Consider the following 16617-nt stretch of genomic DNA (forward strand, 5'->3'; position numbering starts at 1 on the left):
ACTTCCCAAATCATCTCATAAATCAGAGGGAGTGTGGTCCACCACTCCAGGCAGGGGAAGCAGGAGGGGTTGGGTGATTTATTGGCTGCTAATTTTTCAAGTCGTCTTGACATGGCACTGGAGTTTGCCAAGCCTAAACGACAACATATGCTTGCCAGCTGGGAAGATGGGAAACATAAATAAGAGATACATTTTTTGAAACAAAAACCGCCCTGATGAGCAGCGAAAAGGCCGTTTGAGCTCCTTTAAAAAAAAAAATAGAAAACACACATCCTGACCGTGAGCCTTCGACTGTGATGTTCCTTTTCCTCTAAGAGACAAAAAAAAAATAAAAATCAGGTTCGCAGGATTCAGGACGTATTCCAAAATCATTACAGCTACAGTTAATATACTTTTGGTGGGAGTAAAATGGGATATAAAGGCGATTAATCACTGTTTATCAGTCCTCATTTCTGTGCGGGAGATCAGTGAAATTGGGAGCCATAAATCCTGGCTCGGTGACAGCACACTTCGTCTCCATTCGTCCTGGCGCTACAGGTTTATTGTCCTCAAAACCCATTCAGGAGAATGACGGATGAGAGCCTCATGCCGGCTCCTCGCTCTTAACCTCTTCCAGGGTAGATTGGCTCCTCCTACCGCTGGAGGAGGGCGGCGGCGGCGGTGGTGGAGGGATGTGGAGTAGTCAGTAGGGTACAGGCATGCGGCGCCAACCCAGAGTCCATGTCCTGTGTTACCACCGAACACCCAAACCTCCCCCAGAGCCCCGATGGAGGGAGGACAGACGGGGGGGAGGTGGTGGTCCAGGAAAGAGGAGCAAGGTGATTGGGTTCCCAGTCAAATGGAGGGATTGGCAATAAAACATGGCAATGGCACAAATCACAGTGTGTGGCAGCTGGTAGGCATCCAGCGCCTGCGCTCACCTTTGTCCTCTTTCACTGAGCGCTGATCTGGTTTACACGGAAAGTTTTGTAGAACAAACCCCAGAATGTGTCCTCGCGCTCCGCCTCGTCTATATATATCTGTTCATATATAACAACGACCAGCTGACTGTCGCTGTCCTGCTCTGCTTTTATTTCACCACAGACGCGTGTTCACCTGTCTGTACATACAGTTTATATCTATATCTGGCCGTGCAGCTGAAGATAAATATCTTTATATTACGTCTGAAGTCATTGTTTCAGACGAGCATGGTCGGTTGAAATGTAATCACAAACTACGTGGCAGTAATCTGAATACTTTATGTACTTTAGAGCTACACTGACACTGGATTCTTGGGGCTGATGCTGATATTACGAAGTAAAAAGTTGCTTTTTCATTCACAAATTCATTTATTTAAGTGACTCAAGACCATCAACACATGTTATGCAGCACAAACAGCGACTACGACTAATGTTGCTTCAACAAAGGAAGAGAAAGCATCAGTAACTATTAAACGCTCTGATGCTCCGTAAAGAAACATTTCGTATCAGACGACATGTACGCAGACACCAATATATCTGTGATAGTCTAAAATCTACTGCATCTAATCTGAATACTGGATTACATTTTAGATTACTTACAATTCAAACACTGGAAATCATTCAGCGTATATCACAAACATAAACGCCGCCACAAAAACAGTTCTACTAATGTTCTGTGTTTCTCTTTTAAACGTCCGAAAACATTTTAAATACAAATTAAACACCTTCTTCATGTTCAGTGTTTGCAGACACAGTCCTGACACAGACTACAGCTGTACTGGATCCACTCTACACGATGTCAGGAGGGTTTGTTGCTGCAGAGACGAGCACGACTCAAAATCCTCCATGTCGAATGTAAATAAATCAGAATAAAAACTGCAGTAATCCACAGCTGCTGCTGCCTCAGTGTACAGTATCCAGTCGAGTGTTTATCATGAAAACATGATTTTCAAATCAAGATCTTGTGATGTAATGTAATCAAGTAATCCTTGACCTGATGTAACGTATTTTCACATGTTTAATATGTAATCTAGGATGATTTTTGGAGCCCAACAGATTTATCAGTATCGCCGTGTATGTTGTCTGATATCAAACCTTCTTAAAGTCTTAAAGTCTTAAAGTATACGATGTAAAATGTATTTAAGTGTCAAAAGTACAAGTAAAAGTTAATCATACATATATTTACATGCATGTTTTTACTGTATACCATCAGTCAACTGATCATCTGATCTGATATTTAGAATTGTTCTGATTATCAGAGTGTTTCTACTTTTACTTGTAATTGAAACTGGCAAATAAATGTAGTGAAAAATATAGAAAAACGTACAAAATGCAACGATAAAGAAGCAGATAATGGAAATGCTTGACTTGATTAGATGTACTTAGTTACATTCCAACACTCACCTGTGTGTTTGATAACCACATTTGAGGGATACATTTAAAAATATGCACACAAAAATATATTTATCTCAATTTTCTCAGCCCCAAAAACCCCAGTATTGGTGAGGCTCTTACATTTATAATCACCTACTTGTTGTAATCTGTTAGGACCAAACTCTGTATCTACATGTGCAAAACATGTTTCTATGTATCTGTGCATGTATGTATGATCATTTTCCAGATTTAAACTAAATATTAGAGACGAATGTCGGATGAAAACATGCAGAAATGGAAGTGAATGAAGCAGAAGTCCGCTGAGAGATCAGCAGATCTGCACTGTGAGCTCGTTTCTAGCAGAATTTGCCAACTTTTTTCTGGATGCTTCCTCCCGTGTTGGATGTTTTCAGCACCGTGGACAGCTGCCACCTAGAAACCCCCTCTCATATGGTCGCTTCCCCCTCAGGCTAAAAACACAGAGTCTCTCCTCTGCAGCTCCTTCCCGTGGAGACAGGAGATGAGAATTTTGTTCACTCGCCGGTTCATATTTTGTGCTACAAAGGTGGGGTTTTCTCGAGGACTTGTGAAAAAAAGCTACCAGCTGTGTAAATGACAGACAAAGAAAGGCTAATTGCCATCTTAATATATGTAGACAGATCCTTTCATTGTCGGAGTGTACGTTAGGGGGATAATTAAGCTCCAGACTCTTGATTAGATTAAGCTGTTTTTGGTCCCCAGTGCGTGGATTAAGTGCTCATTGCCCGATGTATTTGAGCAGGAAGTATTAGAGAGATCAACCTTGTGGAAAATCAGATCTTTCTTTATGGGAGCCGGTTATGACCCCATCATTGGCACAGAGCTGGATTACCTCAGGTCCAACTGGCTCTGCAGGTATTGAGCTTCTCTCAAGTTGACACGTATGACATATGAGGTGCAGCGTGACCCCGCCGCCCTCCAGCGCATAACTCATATTTTCCCCCAGCCCCCCTCGCGGAAAAAGGTGTTTGACTTTGGTGGCTAGACCAGGTTTGTGCTCTCATACGCCGGGGCTGTTGTTGCTTTTCACTGGCTCACCAAGGTGTGACAGTGCCTTTGATTTATGGGTTATTATTGAAGCAGTGTAGCCTATCGCCAACTCATTATAAGTTTACATTCACATACATCACCGCATGCATATTGCATACAAATTTCCCCCCAAAAAAAGAAAAGAAAAAGAGGCAATTGGACTCTCTGGGGCCTAGAAATAGTCGTGATTTGTTAAGAGCAGGGCGGAGAGAAAAAAACAAAAAAACACACACCTCGGAAACTATCAAAGAGGATTGTTTTTGCCCTTTAGCAACTGCGCTCAGATGTCCACTGCTCCAAAAAAAGAGACTAATTTAAATGTCAAGGTCAGCATTATAAATCACTTGGGGGAAAGGGGGCACCCTGCGAGTCCAGGCAGTCTATCGGTACGCTGGCAGCAAACAAAGTGCCATGCACCTTGGCGGGTGTGTTGAGGGGAGCCATGTGGGCGTTACCTGGCCAAATGAGACGCAGAGTTTTGAATATGTGTGCGGAACCCACTAATGGAGCGTGATGTTAATGGCAGAAGACATTAAACCTGGCTTCTCTGTGTTTTTAAAAGCACCACTAATCTGTCTCCCTGTCAGCTTTATTGAAGCAGCGGGGCTCGGGTGTGCATCGTTCATTAGGGCGCTCGCTGGCCTCGTCCACCTGCAGGGTTAACGCTGCGCTCGGCACGCTAACGCCGGCACGCCGGGAACATATACGCCGCGATTATATACGAGCTGCCATGGATCTTCATTGCGGTGGAGTTTATCTGCAATGGCGAGGGACTGCCTGCCGTCTCCTTTGTGGCAGCGGGTTCATTTGAAACACATTGGATTCATGTTATTAACCCCAACTGAGCCGCACCCCCCTCCACCCCAACAAGACCAGACAGGGGCCCCATCACACACTGATGTCTGATTGGAGAGACTCAAGTGGTCGGTGATGAATTCCCCCAAAACATGTCATGGAAATGAATAAAAAAAAGAATAAGGTGAGGGGAGGGTGATGAGGGGGCGTCGCTGGGGATGAAGAATAATGGGGATGACTGCGTGGTGATGGGCTGAGGGTGAGGAGCAGAGCGGAGAAGGGGGATGTGAGGGAATTTCGATTGCTGGAATAGAGGAGGCCAACTTAATCACGCCTGGAGTCCGTGGTGTTTGTATGCACCTCCACAGCTTGTAATCAGACAGCCACTGGACTGATTGAAGGTTAAGTAGAGAGTTGAGGATCACATCGTCTGTCCTCTAATCTGTGACCGCCGGCATTTTTGTCGCACCATCACACCAACCTCTGACGCTTTCACCCCGGCACTCCCGCCCGGATTCACCGGTAGCCGTCAGCAGAGGACATGTGTAGCTGTGCGATTGGCTAAAGACGCTCCCAGATGGGTTTGGAGATGGGGGTCATGCTGAGGTTTGGGCCTTGGCTGTCCGGCCCATCTGCTCCATATCCCCTTGGGGAAAGTTCTGAACATCTCGTCAGGTTGTTCAACAGCATTCACCTCCCATCTGACTCTCGCCAACACCTAGAAACGCCCTCTACCTCTCCCCCGGTCCACCCTCCCACTGTTCTCCTCGCTGCTAGCCCATTGTGTCTAAACTATGCAAAAGCCGTGGTGCGAAACTAGTGGTATTGCATCCATTACCTGCCTATGCTTCAAGGCTGCCCCTCGCCAGGCATCAGGAAAGGATGCGTACAGCAAATGTGGATCCTTGCTGAGTACGGCACAAAGCAGCGAGCTGGGAAAGGGGAGAGTGCTCGATGAGGCGCACCTAGAAAAGATTAAATCTATTGTTTCCTTGTCTTCCCCATAATGCATTCTGTCATAGGGAAAGCAGTGCCACACGTCTCTCTCTAATGTATTCTGTCATAAGGTAAGCAATGCCAAGCCGAGGATGTTCTCTGAAAGTCATTTTCCCTTCTCTCGTGTGTTTCCTTCCAGTCACAGGGTTTCCCTACCCTGCCACAGGCGCTACGGTGGCCTATAGGGGTGCCCACTTGCGAGGTCGAGGGCGGGCTGTGTACAACACGTTCCGCACAGCTCCACCACCGCCACCAATCCCAGCTTATGGAGCGTGAGTATCAGATCTATGACCTGAACCTAGAAAACAACAATGAGCGATTCAGACGTGAGCTTGAATGACTGATTGAGGTCAAATATCTTTGATTCCAGCTTCTTTAATATTTATATTTTTTATGTTTTCAGTATAAATATCACAGCTGATTGTGTCAAGAAGCTTCTTGTGAAGTGTGATACACATTTTATTAAGTGTAAATAAGCAAATGTATCTTTACGCTAACTTTAATACCACGTTATACGCTGAAACCAGAATCACTGCAACCCTGGATGATGGTAAAAACATCTTTGGACCTCATCTCGGGCTTTGACGCTTTCATAAACCAAACAACTAATTGATTAATCAAGAACATAACCAACAGATTAATTGTTAGTTGCAGCCCTGCTTCAGATAGTGCCAGACCTTTAGGCTGTGTTCAGATCGCAAAGTGATCAGATTGATTGTTCTGTCCAGTGATCAGCTTGTTGCTGTGGTAACAACGTAGGCGTCAGCGACTACAAACAGTGTTGAGGTGACTTTCTAACACTTAAAGTGTGAGAAATGGACATTAGAAAGTCATGGGGAGACTGTTTTATTTCAACGTGATTGTCCACAATTCTCGTAGCAGCCGGTACACTTTCGTGACTCTGGATTCAATGTTGTTGCTGTTGTGTTGCTGTCCAAACTTCCTAAAATCAATCTGGATTTGGAAAAAATATGATTTGTGCTGGTGGTCTGAACTTAGGGTTGTTGTTAGTTGTGTGTGACTGTACGCGTGTTTGCGATCGCATGTTGGATTTGTACAAGCTGTTACTGTGTTTCTTTCTAAATGTAGGTGTGCTGGTTGTTATTCAGATATTGATGAGATCACGTCTCAAGACCCTAAACTTCCCATTCAACAGGGAAGATGGGTGATAAATGTCATCATATAGTGTTTTATTTTGACGTGCACAGGATTTTAGACCATTTGAACGCCACAGCTAAGGTCCATTTATTGTTCTTTGTCCGTCTATTGCCTCGTTTCTGTTGCAGTCGACGCAGAAACGTGAGGATTTAGATGTTGCTTACCATGACAACTGTAAAAGCTCCGAATCCTCAAGAGCATTTTGGTCGGCCCTCGTTATTACAGGATTAAACCATGCATTGTCAATTATATAAAAGAGTTTAATATAAAAAACCAAGAGTTAACTAACGTAGGTTTTGTTTTTTAAGCTATAATGCTGGTCTCAGGTTTTTTTGCAGACCATTTGCTTTGTAATTCCTCCTGGCGGTGTCTTTGGGGAGTGGAATCATTGTTGGTATCTAGGTATGTACCCTGCTCATCCTTATATTTGTACGCTGTCTGTTGACAAAGGAGGAACTAACAAAGCCACAGGGAGAGCTGTAGAGAGCTGAGATAGCGTATTACTGGGCAGATCTCACTGGACTGTGACCAGGGCCTATGCTGATCTCCTGGCTTTGTGCAGCGCTGCCTCACACTCGTCTCTTATCAGCGGTGGTCTGTGTGGCCGTGGGAGAGGTCTGACGGAGACCGGCCGAGGGTCCAGTATATCTGTCTATCTGTGATTAGATCAGGATCCGTCTTACTGCAGAGAGACTCGCCGCTGAAGCCGGGACTGGAAATCCCACGTCCCCTCTCCCCTCCCTCCCACTACGGGGCCCTTTGCTACCGATGGCAGCTGGTTGATTTATATAGCGGAGTCATGTGACGGAGCTCCTTCGCTGCCTTCTTTTGTCCTCCCCTCCTCTCCCTCGCCGCCGCCAGCCCTCCTGACAACACTGCAGCAACTAGAAAGACAACAATTTTTACCAGAGCAGAAAATTGGACGGGGATGTGAAACGGTTGCACTTTTTCCTTTTTTAATGTGTCATTCATTATTTGTGGTACAGTAAACCGAAGCGGCTGCGAGCTGACCCAACGGAGCCACGGAAGGTTGAAGTAGCGAGATCGTCGGTGGCACGTAGGCCAAAAAATCACCTTAACACTTCCTGTTCTCTCCTTTCACAGGGTGGTGTACCAAGATGGCTTCTATGGTGCAGAGATCTATGTAAGTACAGTTGGCTTTTCCTCTCGCCTGCTTAGATGAAACAGAAGTAACGCAGACAAAAAGCCCAGCCCTGGAGACAAAAACGTGATCTCCTCAGCCCCCAGCGTTCTCCCAGCCTCGCTGCCAAGCCGGCGTCGATTAGGCCTCTGTCTACTGTGCCAAGAAACCCAACAACAAAATTTAAAACCCCCTCAGCTCCTCCCTCCTCTCTCCCTCTCTCTTCTCCCTTCCTATGATCTCAGACTTTGGCAAAGACGCAGACCCGGGCTCAGTGTCCCGTGTCAAGTTAGGTCATTTCTTACTTTAGATTTGTCTGGGGTTTTTGAGGCGGCTTGTCTCCTGCAGCCCCTCTCCTCTCCTCGCCACCTCTCTCATGTGTTGTGTTTGTGTACACTCGGAGGGGTTTGGCAGGGGGGGATATCCCTGCCAGCCCCCCAGGGGGTCTGTGCGGGCCTGAGTGGAGCCGGTTCCTCCCAGCCATCACCGTGTGGGAGATAAGAGGAGCGGCAGCAGATAAAGGGATTAGCTGTCCCTCCGGAGCTGTCCGTGCCGGCAGGGTCACATCAGGGGCCGGCCCTGCTGCACGTCGCCCTTGACAGAGAAAAGCGCGGCCGCTGTGGAGATAATGCTGAAATTACCACGCTGCCCCACTTTGACATTAGTCCAAACGTTTTCGGGAGGATGTAATTTGTTCCTTTGATTCTGCTGCCTTTTTTCCCCCCTGCACTGCCGTCTGCTGAGATAGCGAGATGACAGCGGGGCACGGCAGCAGTGACAGTTGCCTCTCACTTTCACCCCGACGACGACCAGTGTCTGGGAACGAAACCCGGTGATATATGGCTTCCACAGCGGCCCGCATGATAGGACAGTATTTCACAGTTTTTTATTGTGGCGACATCCACCGCCGTGGACGAGACCCGGGGCCGCGCTCTGAGTGATATTGTTTGTCCCTCACACTCGTTCAGCCACCTCCAGCTAAGTCCTGCACCCCGGCGTCCCCTGACCAAAGCCCGGCCAGGTCGGTTCATCACTCAACCCGTCATGCCGGCCCCTGGTGCTTTACTGCCATTAGTTTTGGCACTGGCCGCTGCACTGCTTCAGACTGGCTGAGTGTGCACGAAGGTCTCGGGCGACCGAGAGGAAGCCGTCCCTCAGCCCTCAGTGTCCCCCACAATCATTCAGTGGACACAGAAGCAGCTGGTTGACGTGTCGAAGCTTCCTCTTGGAAAACAGATGACCTGCTAATACATTAGCAGGGAGGCAAGCCGGATGGAAATATACACGCCGCGCGTTGCGTGCGCTCATACATATGCATGCGTGCGCCTTCATGTCGAAACACACATGAGCGCACACATACATGAATGCACAAACACACACTCGGCACGACAAAATAACAAATGTGCTGCACTGTTGTGTGCAGGATTTGACAATGTGGGAGAGTGATTTATTGGTCCGTGTTTGTTCGGGCTGTTGCTGTAATCAGCGCAGTCCCAAGGCATGGCCGTCCCACAGGAAGTCATCTGCCTCGAGCGCAGCTACTTCCTGTCTCTGTGGAAGAAACCTTGAGGGGGAAACCGGGGGAGCGAGATTCAATCGCTGTGGCCCCTGACCTGATTTCATGTGCAGCCGTGGCAGCGACCGTCGCACCGCTGCCTCTCCGTCGGACGTCTTTCCCCTTGAGTTTAAAAATGAATGAAAACATGCATTATTAAAAGCCACCTATCCACCGTACGGACGCAGATGGGCACACACTCCACTGGCACTAATAGAAAAACAGTGGGAGAACGGCTTCATTTTTCAAAGAGAGTAATAGCAGCACTCCACAATGAGGTCTTTAATTCCTTCCCCACTCTGGCAAATTAATACAGCGGTCCTGACTCTCCAACGGTCCGACCGTCTTCTGCCTTCTTACTCCATTTGTGAGCCAGGGGGGTCGTGTTAGGGAAAAAAGGGGCTCTTCAATAATGAAGCAGCAGAACCTCCTCAATCTAAAAAATAAAAAAAAAAAGCGGGCTGAATGTGGGGCTCACGTGGCCTCTGTTATGCTGTTATGCTACTCTAGTGTGACAACGACTCGCTCCCCCCCGAATATTCATTCATTTCCCAGTTGCCACCACTCGCTTAATGCACCATATATCAAACAGCACCCTCTGGTGTCTGACGGGGACCCTGCAGTCGGGGTGACGACCAAACACTGTGCACTGACATTTAACTATTAAGGCAATTTAAAGCTCTACATGTGTATTGTTGTTTCCTTGTGTCTCTCAGATCTAACCTTTCTCCGCGCAGGTTGAGCTTAATCATTGATTAACACTCTGGTATTTATTTTTTTTGTTTTTTTTTACAGGGCGGCTATGCAGCATACAGATTTGCCCAGCCCACCACCACCGCTGCTTACAGTGACAGGTGAGGAGCTTCTTACATCTTTTTAATAAAAGGGCTGAATTGAGAGATGTAGCAGCGTGTAAAGCGTTACATGCTTCAGCAGAGCCGCATCGTCCAGATTCAGTCGACCCTGAAAAAACGTAATTAGATTAATGTTTCTTTAATCTCTCGGGTCCATTTTTTTTTTTTTTTTGGGAGGGGGGGGGGGGGGTTGGATGTTTCCATCAGGGACAAACAATGTGATGCCACGTCAAGACTTCCAGCGAGGATCAAATGCAATTTAGAGCAGGAGAAGAAAAAAAAAACAGCGTCTTCGTTAAAGCTACGGTTTTCTGTTTCGAGACGACACAAAGAAATCCATCGCAGAGAAGAAAAGATTGCATTTTTTTACTCATCAGGCAGAAGAAAACATAATGAGCTCGGAGACGAATGATAAACATGTGTATATTATGTTCGACAAGCCGTCTTTGTTAATGTGAACTTTTGATTTAGAGCAATAAGTTTGATCCTGCAGGCTGTCGGATGGAGAGAAACGAATGAAGCCGAGGTAGAAAATAGACGAGGAGGACTGAAGGAAAATGAGACTTTAATGCAACATCCCAGAATAATATCAAACCGGGCTGCACGGCAACGTAAAAAAGAAAAGAAAAGATGAAATTGCGATTATTTTGACAGGTATTATGATTAGAGACGGGGCAATGTGAGATTTTATCACAGACTGCAATAAAAACACTCTGGATCTGTTAACCGAACATCCTCCTGAGTGACGTTAAAAAGCTGTCAGGCTTCATAATGAACAGTCCAACGTTAATTTTTAAATTGCAGCTGCAGGAACTTGCTTCTTTCAGTCATTGACTAAAAGGAACATCTTTAATTTTATCCCTCGTAAACAAAAGTGAAACACAGCTGAGAAATACTCTGGATTTTAAACTAAAGGACGATGCGTTTCCCTACAAAATGTGAGTAAACTGACCTGTTCCGACTTGTTATGATTTACGATTGGAGGAAATTATCTTTTCCCCATCACAGTTTTTATTTTCGCTCAAAAAAACGTGACATTTGTCGGGTTCTGATCCAAACAAACACGTTCTCTTACATCTGCAGAACGGGATTGTAGTCCAGGACATCTCTGCAAAAAAAAAAAAGAAGACATTTCCACAGTTAGACTCAGTTTAGTTTTGCAGCCCTAGTTTTGTTTTTTCTCAGCAGAAGAAACAGAATGTAAATCTGATAAAAACAAATAATGAGTTTAGAAAATATTGACAAACTTCTTCAAGGTCCTATTTGTTAGAAAAGTCGATTTTCTGAGAGTCATGCCCCCAAAAACTGCCACAGCAACCGACCTGACCTACAATCCCAAAGCATCAGTAATGGAATTATTCAAACTGTTCTTACAAAAAGGACTTTTAATACGAACTTTGGCTGAAGTAGAAAAGGAGACCACAAGTCAAAATACTTCCATTTCGTTTTCGTTCAAATTAAACTGCTAAACTAAACTCGACAATTCCAGTAAATAGTCCAATCTTTGTTCCACTTCCTCTGCTTCGATGACAGCGTGCACTCCTGCTGGCATGGACTCCACAAGTTTGTGCAAAAACCTGATAACTCGTGTTATCTCTGTGTTCGGTGACGTCACGAGAAGCTTTGAGAAACACCTTCTAATAATGCAGTGATGACATAAAACATCAGGTTTTTGCACAAACTTGTGGAGTCCATGCCAGCTTCAGTGCACGCTGTTATTAAAGTTATAGATAATACGAACATATTTGATTGTAGTATTTTGTGTCTAAATATCTAAATATGTTCGTATTATCTATAACTTCAATAACAGCGTGCACTGAAGCTGGCATGGACTCCACAAGTTTGTGCAAAAACCTGATAACTCGTGTTATCTCTGTGTTCGGTGACGTCACAAGAAGCTTTGAGAAACACAGTGATGACATAAAACATCAGGTTTTTGCATAAACTTGTGGAGTCCATGCCAGCTTCAGTGCACGCTGTTATTGAAGTTATAGATAATACGAACATATTTGATTGTAGTATTTTGTGTCTAAATATCTAAATATGTTCGTATTATCTATAACTTGCACTGAAGCTGGCATGGACTCCACAAGTTTGTGTAAAAACCTGATGTTTTATGTCATCACTGCATTATTAGACGGTGTTTCTCAAAGCTTCTCGTGACGTCACCAAACACAGAGATAACACGAGTTATCAGGTTTTTGCACAAACTTGTGGAGTCCATGCCAGCTTCAGTGCACTCTGTTATTAAAGTTATAGATAATACGAACATATTTAGATATTTAGACACAAAATACTACTATCAAACTAACGTTCTCAGACTTTTTGACTCTACTTTGGACGAAGACAGTTGAAGGAAAATAAGTGAAATTCTTCAACGATCGGCTGACGACTAAAAATTAATATTTTATAAATGGATTCATTGTTGAAGAAAGAAAACCAAAAAATTCTGATTCCAGCTTCTTAACTGTTAAATTTTCCTCCTCCTCTTCGACACTAAACAAATAATCAGATTCATCTACGAGGAGAACAATAAGCTGCCGCCCTGAAAACAAACTTCAGCACGCCGTCTTTGAATATCACAGAATGATCTCTAACAATATAAAAGCGGCACATGGGGGGTTTAGTTTCAGGTAATTAAAGCGTTTCCTTCATAACAATCGTAGCTGAATAATGTACGTGATGGATGAGGCGCCGCTCCAACAGCGTATCCTATATTTTCAATATTCTATGTGGGTTATTGGGGGTTTCTTGGGTTTTTATTTTTTTCTTCTCCTCTTCCTCTCCAGTTATCTTTTCTATTAGGAAAACCAGCGTATTCTTTTTCGCTCGGAGCTAAAGAAGACAAAAAAGACTAACCTTGTTGGACTCAATGAGAAAAAGCAGTGATATATGTCGTGACTCTCTGCTTGTGATGGGAGAGTGGGTATATCACTGCGGTATTTATGAATGGCCTCAGGTCTGTGGAAGGGAGGTAGAGAGAGGGAGAGAGGGAGGGAGAGAGAGACGGACCGGCAGGAACTCTATCACTTCTGAGTGATGTCACTCCGGTTCAGGTGTGCTCCGTTTGAGGAGGCGTCGCTGATTCATTTCGGCCCCTGAAAGCCGTTGTCAGCCGGGATGTGGGCTGGTTTGGGAATCTAATCTGGGAAGGATTGAGCATGTCACTTGTGATAACGTACACCCTGCCTGAGAGCCTGAAGATCATATCGATAATGTAAGATTTATCAGGCCTCGCCGCGGCTCGAATTATGAGCAGCCGTGCTCGGCGAGAGCAGAAATTGGACAGCAGCTTTTTTTTTTTTCTTCTCCCTCTCAGAGTGATTTAATTCCTGTTTCTCTTGCCTTTACTTTTCCCTGAGATTTAATGTAATTCGCCCCCAAGTTGTTTGTTTTTGCTTTGTCTGTTTGTTTCCTTTTGAATAAGCGGTCATGCCCATTGGATCAATAAGGGTTTTGCCGGTATTGTCTCAGCAATACCTTATCAGACTTAACCGCGGAGGAGCCAGTCAGCCAATCATAAAAAAGAGGTCACCGGGATTGTGAAAGGCGTGCGAAACCCTGCAAAATATGAAACATTTATTATCTGAAAAGCCCACAGTGCTCACCGGCTGCATTACCAAAGCCCCCTTTAAGTAACTAAAACCAGTGAGTGTGAGGCATCAGAGGGTCCTTGTGAGGAGCCAGTCACATCGGAGAGACCCTGCTGGCTTCCAATCAGCTCTGTGGAGGCCGTGTGACATTGCGCAGGGTGGTTTGACCTGCTGGTCGTCAGCGGTGCCACTCTGGCGAGAGTCATTTTGTAGATGTATTAGCCTGAGAGGGCCTGTGGGGTTCGGTGCTCACTGAAGATAAGAGGACCACGGAGACTTCCCCCTGACCATCTCATGGCACCGGCCTCCTCCCCAGGGAGCCCACGCAGCCCTTTCTGATTTCACGTCCTGCTCACTGACCTTGGGTGCTGCTGGACTTAAATGGGCCGAGCCATATTTAGATCTTATACAACTCGATGTAGCTCACGCGAAAGGCATGGGCGCTGTATGTCTTGTTGTCTTCCTTTAGGAGAATTTCCTCCTCTCTCCACTTCTTCTTTCTTTTTCTTTTTTATTCCTGGTTGATTTGGTGCCCTCAGTCCTTGGCTGGGTGTGCCTTATCTGCTCCATGCAGACCCTCATTTGCAAGCGAGCATTGAGAAGAAAAAAAAAAAAAAAAGGAAGTAAATAGAGGAATATGTGAAGTCGAATAAATAAATAAATAAAGCAGACACATCTTGTCCTGTCTCAGAAGGAAATTGGAAGGATTAGTTCCAAACCAGCAACAATGAAAAGACAGGGGCGTGAGCCCAGTGTGCAGCCTGGGTAAACAAGAACAGGGTGAGAGACCGGGCCCTCCGGCGCCGACCGTGGTGCCTCTGCATCCTTCTTCCTCTGTCTCTCTCCGCGCTCATTACCTATTCTATCCAACTAATCAAGATGACAATGAAAAGACAAGTATAATTCACCAACCTTTGAACTCCCCTTTTTGAACCACCTTGTATAATGCAGGAAGCCCAGGAGGCCGAGGAGGGAAATAATTGATTGTGTTAGAGACATGAAAGAGTTGACTTGAGGGGTTGAGCATTAAACAAGCATGCATAAATGTTCTGCTCTCCTAGTCAATGATAGATCAATGACCGTGTTCTCTGTGCCTCCCGTTGTGCAGCTATGGCAGAGTCTATGCAACAGCAGACCCCTACCACCACACGATTGGCCCTGCTGCCACATACAGTGTGGGGACTATGGTAAGTCTTTGAGAGCGCCGCCCTGTTTCTGTGTGCACCCCGTGTGAAACATCACAACACGACAACGCGACACACACACACGACTCACACACACACTCCAAAAAATAAAGACCAGAGGCTGCAGCAGTCGCTGGTTTTTATTTATGTGTTTATTCATCAATTGATTGAGTTTTTTGTCATGCTATCTGGCACACCCTGCTGGAGCTGAGCAGCACTGTAAAGAAAAAAAAAAACCCGGCATGTTGAAAGTGGCTCAGACAACTTAACGTGACGCCATGCAAGCTCACCTCATGCAACATTAATTTGACACGAGTTTCCTCCTGAAATGAGAATGAGTGATTACTGCAGCGTTTTTGAAAAACTTTTGCATCTTTACATAACAAACGTACATTCTCCTGTTCATCCTACATCACTCGACTCGCTGCAGAGTGAGTTGGCTCATCATCTTTATTTCTTCTTTTTTTTTTTCCTCCCCATTCAGCCAAACCAAACTTGATGAAGGGATGAAGTTGAATTGTTAATGTCTGTTTTTAGCTAGCTTTTGCAGCTACTGTAACATCAAAGATGAAAAAGTGATGATGAATAAAAAAAAAAAAAAAGGGCATCTTTTTTTGAAACGGAGAGAGAGTTTCTCTTTGGTTTTTGTGTTATGATGATGAGGGGATGGGACCGGCCTCACAGACCAAACCTAGAGATTAAGGACCATCAAACGCATGCAGCAGTGTGCCGTGGGACATAAAAGAGAGAGCGAGACGGAGGGAGGGAGTTGTCTCGCCCTCCCCTCCTTGCCCACAAGCTTGATCGGAGGCGTGCTCTCTGCTTGAGAAATGACTCAAATTTACCATTCCGGCATGCATGCGATTTTTCCAACAACATAAAAAAAGAAAGAAACAGAAGCGTATAGTTCCCCGGTGCAGCTGCTAGCTAAAAGCTTTCATTAATTAAGACATTTCTTTTTCCTCTTCATTTTACTTAATTAAAAAAAAAAGAGAAAAAAAATGTGCTTGAATGTTTTTTATTCTTTCTTCTTTTTCCTCCAAATTTCCTTCCATTTCTCTGACACTTTGTTCGTCCTCTCGATGAAAAAAAAAAAAAGAAGACAGGATTTGGCCCTCACTAAAAATATCAGAGCTAATGTTTTGTGTGTGTTGGGAGCTCAGGGAGCTAACACAAGACTCCAGAGAGTGTGTGTGTGTGTGTGTGTGTGTGTGTGTGTGCTGAACAAATGGCGAGGCTTCAGGGAGAAGGGCGGCGCTCAGCCTCGACATCGAAATAAACTCTGGAGCCGAGCAGAAACGACCAGTTTGGCTCCTAATTCTTTAATCATATTTGATTAATGGTTCTCCAGCAGAGAGGAGACGTCTTTGCATTTAAAAAGCTATACAATAATTAGTTCCTCCGAGGTTGGAAAACTCTCTTTACGCATTTTCCAGCATACGGAATCATCTCGTATGGATGAAAGTTTTGTACGAGCAAGAGGGCTCCCCGAAATTAGGCAGAAATTAGCCTTTGAAGACATTCAGTAGCCTTTGGAGTGAGTCTGAATTTTTAATTGCAGCAGAGCCACTGAAAGATGAGAGGGAAGCCTGTGTGTGTGTGTGTGCATGTGCAGGTGTGCATGCGTAGGCCCACATGCATGCTTTATGTGTGCGTCTGCCCTAGATATCTCGAGCATGGTGCTAAGTCTAAGGGCTAATATCCTGCGGTGGTTCGCCCCTCCAGAAAAGGTGCAGACACCTCCGACAGACTTGAAAAGGAGCTGTGATTAAACCTCTCTGAACTCATTCTGCTTTGGCTCAATCTCTGATATTGTTACCGCCTGAAAAGGAAAAGGTTTCCTCAAGTAAGAGAGAGAAAAAAAAGCACAAAGCGCACTATTTTTGATTTAATTTCTAAAAGGAATAAATTATAAATACTTCAGACCAGGCTCGGTGTTT

The 16617-nt window shown here is 45.1% G+C and overlaps 1 protein-coding gene and 1 long non-coding RNA gene across 14 annotated transcripts in view; one reads left to right on the forward strand and one right to left on the reverse strand.

Moving 5' to 3' along the window:
- The window catches only part of LOC115575099 (RNA binding protein fox-1 homolog 3-like), a 437664-nt gene that overhangs the window by 407121 nt on the left and 13926 nt on the right, over window positions 1–16617 (forward strand). For 10 of the 11 annotated variants that reach the window (XM_030406944.1, XM_030406945.1, XM_030406952.1 and 7 more), the window contains 4 exons: window positions 5332–5464; window positions 7455–7494; window positions 9842–9900; window positions 14602–14680. In XM_030406944.1, the coding sequence (XP_030262804.1) occupies window positions 5332–5464; window positions 7455–7494; window positions 9842–9900; window positions 14602–14680 (311 nt within the window). Of the gene's footprint in view, window positions 1–5331; window positions 5465–7454; window positions 7495–9841; window positions 9901–14601; window positions 14681–15161; window positions 16543–16617 lie in introns of those variants that run through there. The other variant, XM_030406951.1, reaches the window with a different exon arrangement.
- Window positions 10449–16617, reverse strand: part of LOC115575100 (uncharacterized) — a 116217-nt gene continuing 110048 nt past the window's right edge. Inside the window, exon 4 of one of the 3 annotated variants that reach the window (XR_003982632.1) lies at window positions 10449–11008. This is a non-coding gene — a long non-coding RNA (uncharacterized LOC115575100). Of the gene's footprint in view, window positions 11009–12860; window positions 14071–14829; window positions 14895–16617 lie in introns of those variants that run through there. The other 2 variants (XR_003982633.1, XR_003982634.1) reach the window with 2 other exon arrangements.

Source organism: Sparus aurata, chromosome 23 (genome assembly GCF_900880675.1).
Source record: "Sparus aurata chromosome 23, fSpaAur1.1, whole genome shotgun sequence".
In the NCBI taxonomy this organism is placed as follows: Eukaryota; Metazoa; Chordata; class Actinopteri; order Spariformes; family Sparidae; genus Sparus; species Sparus aurata.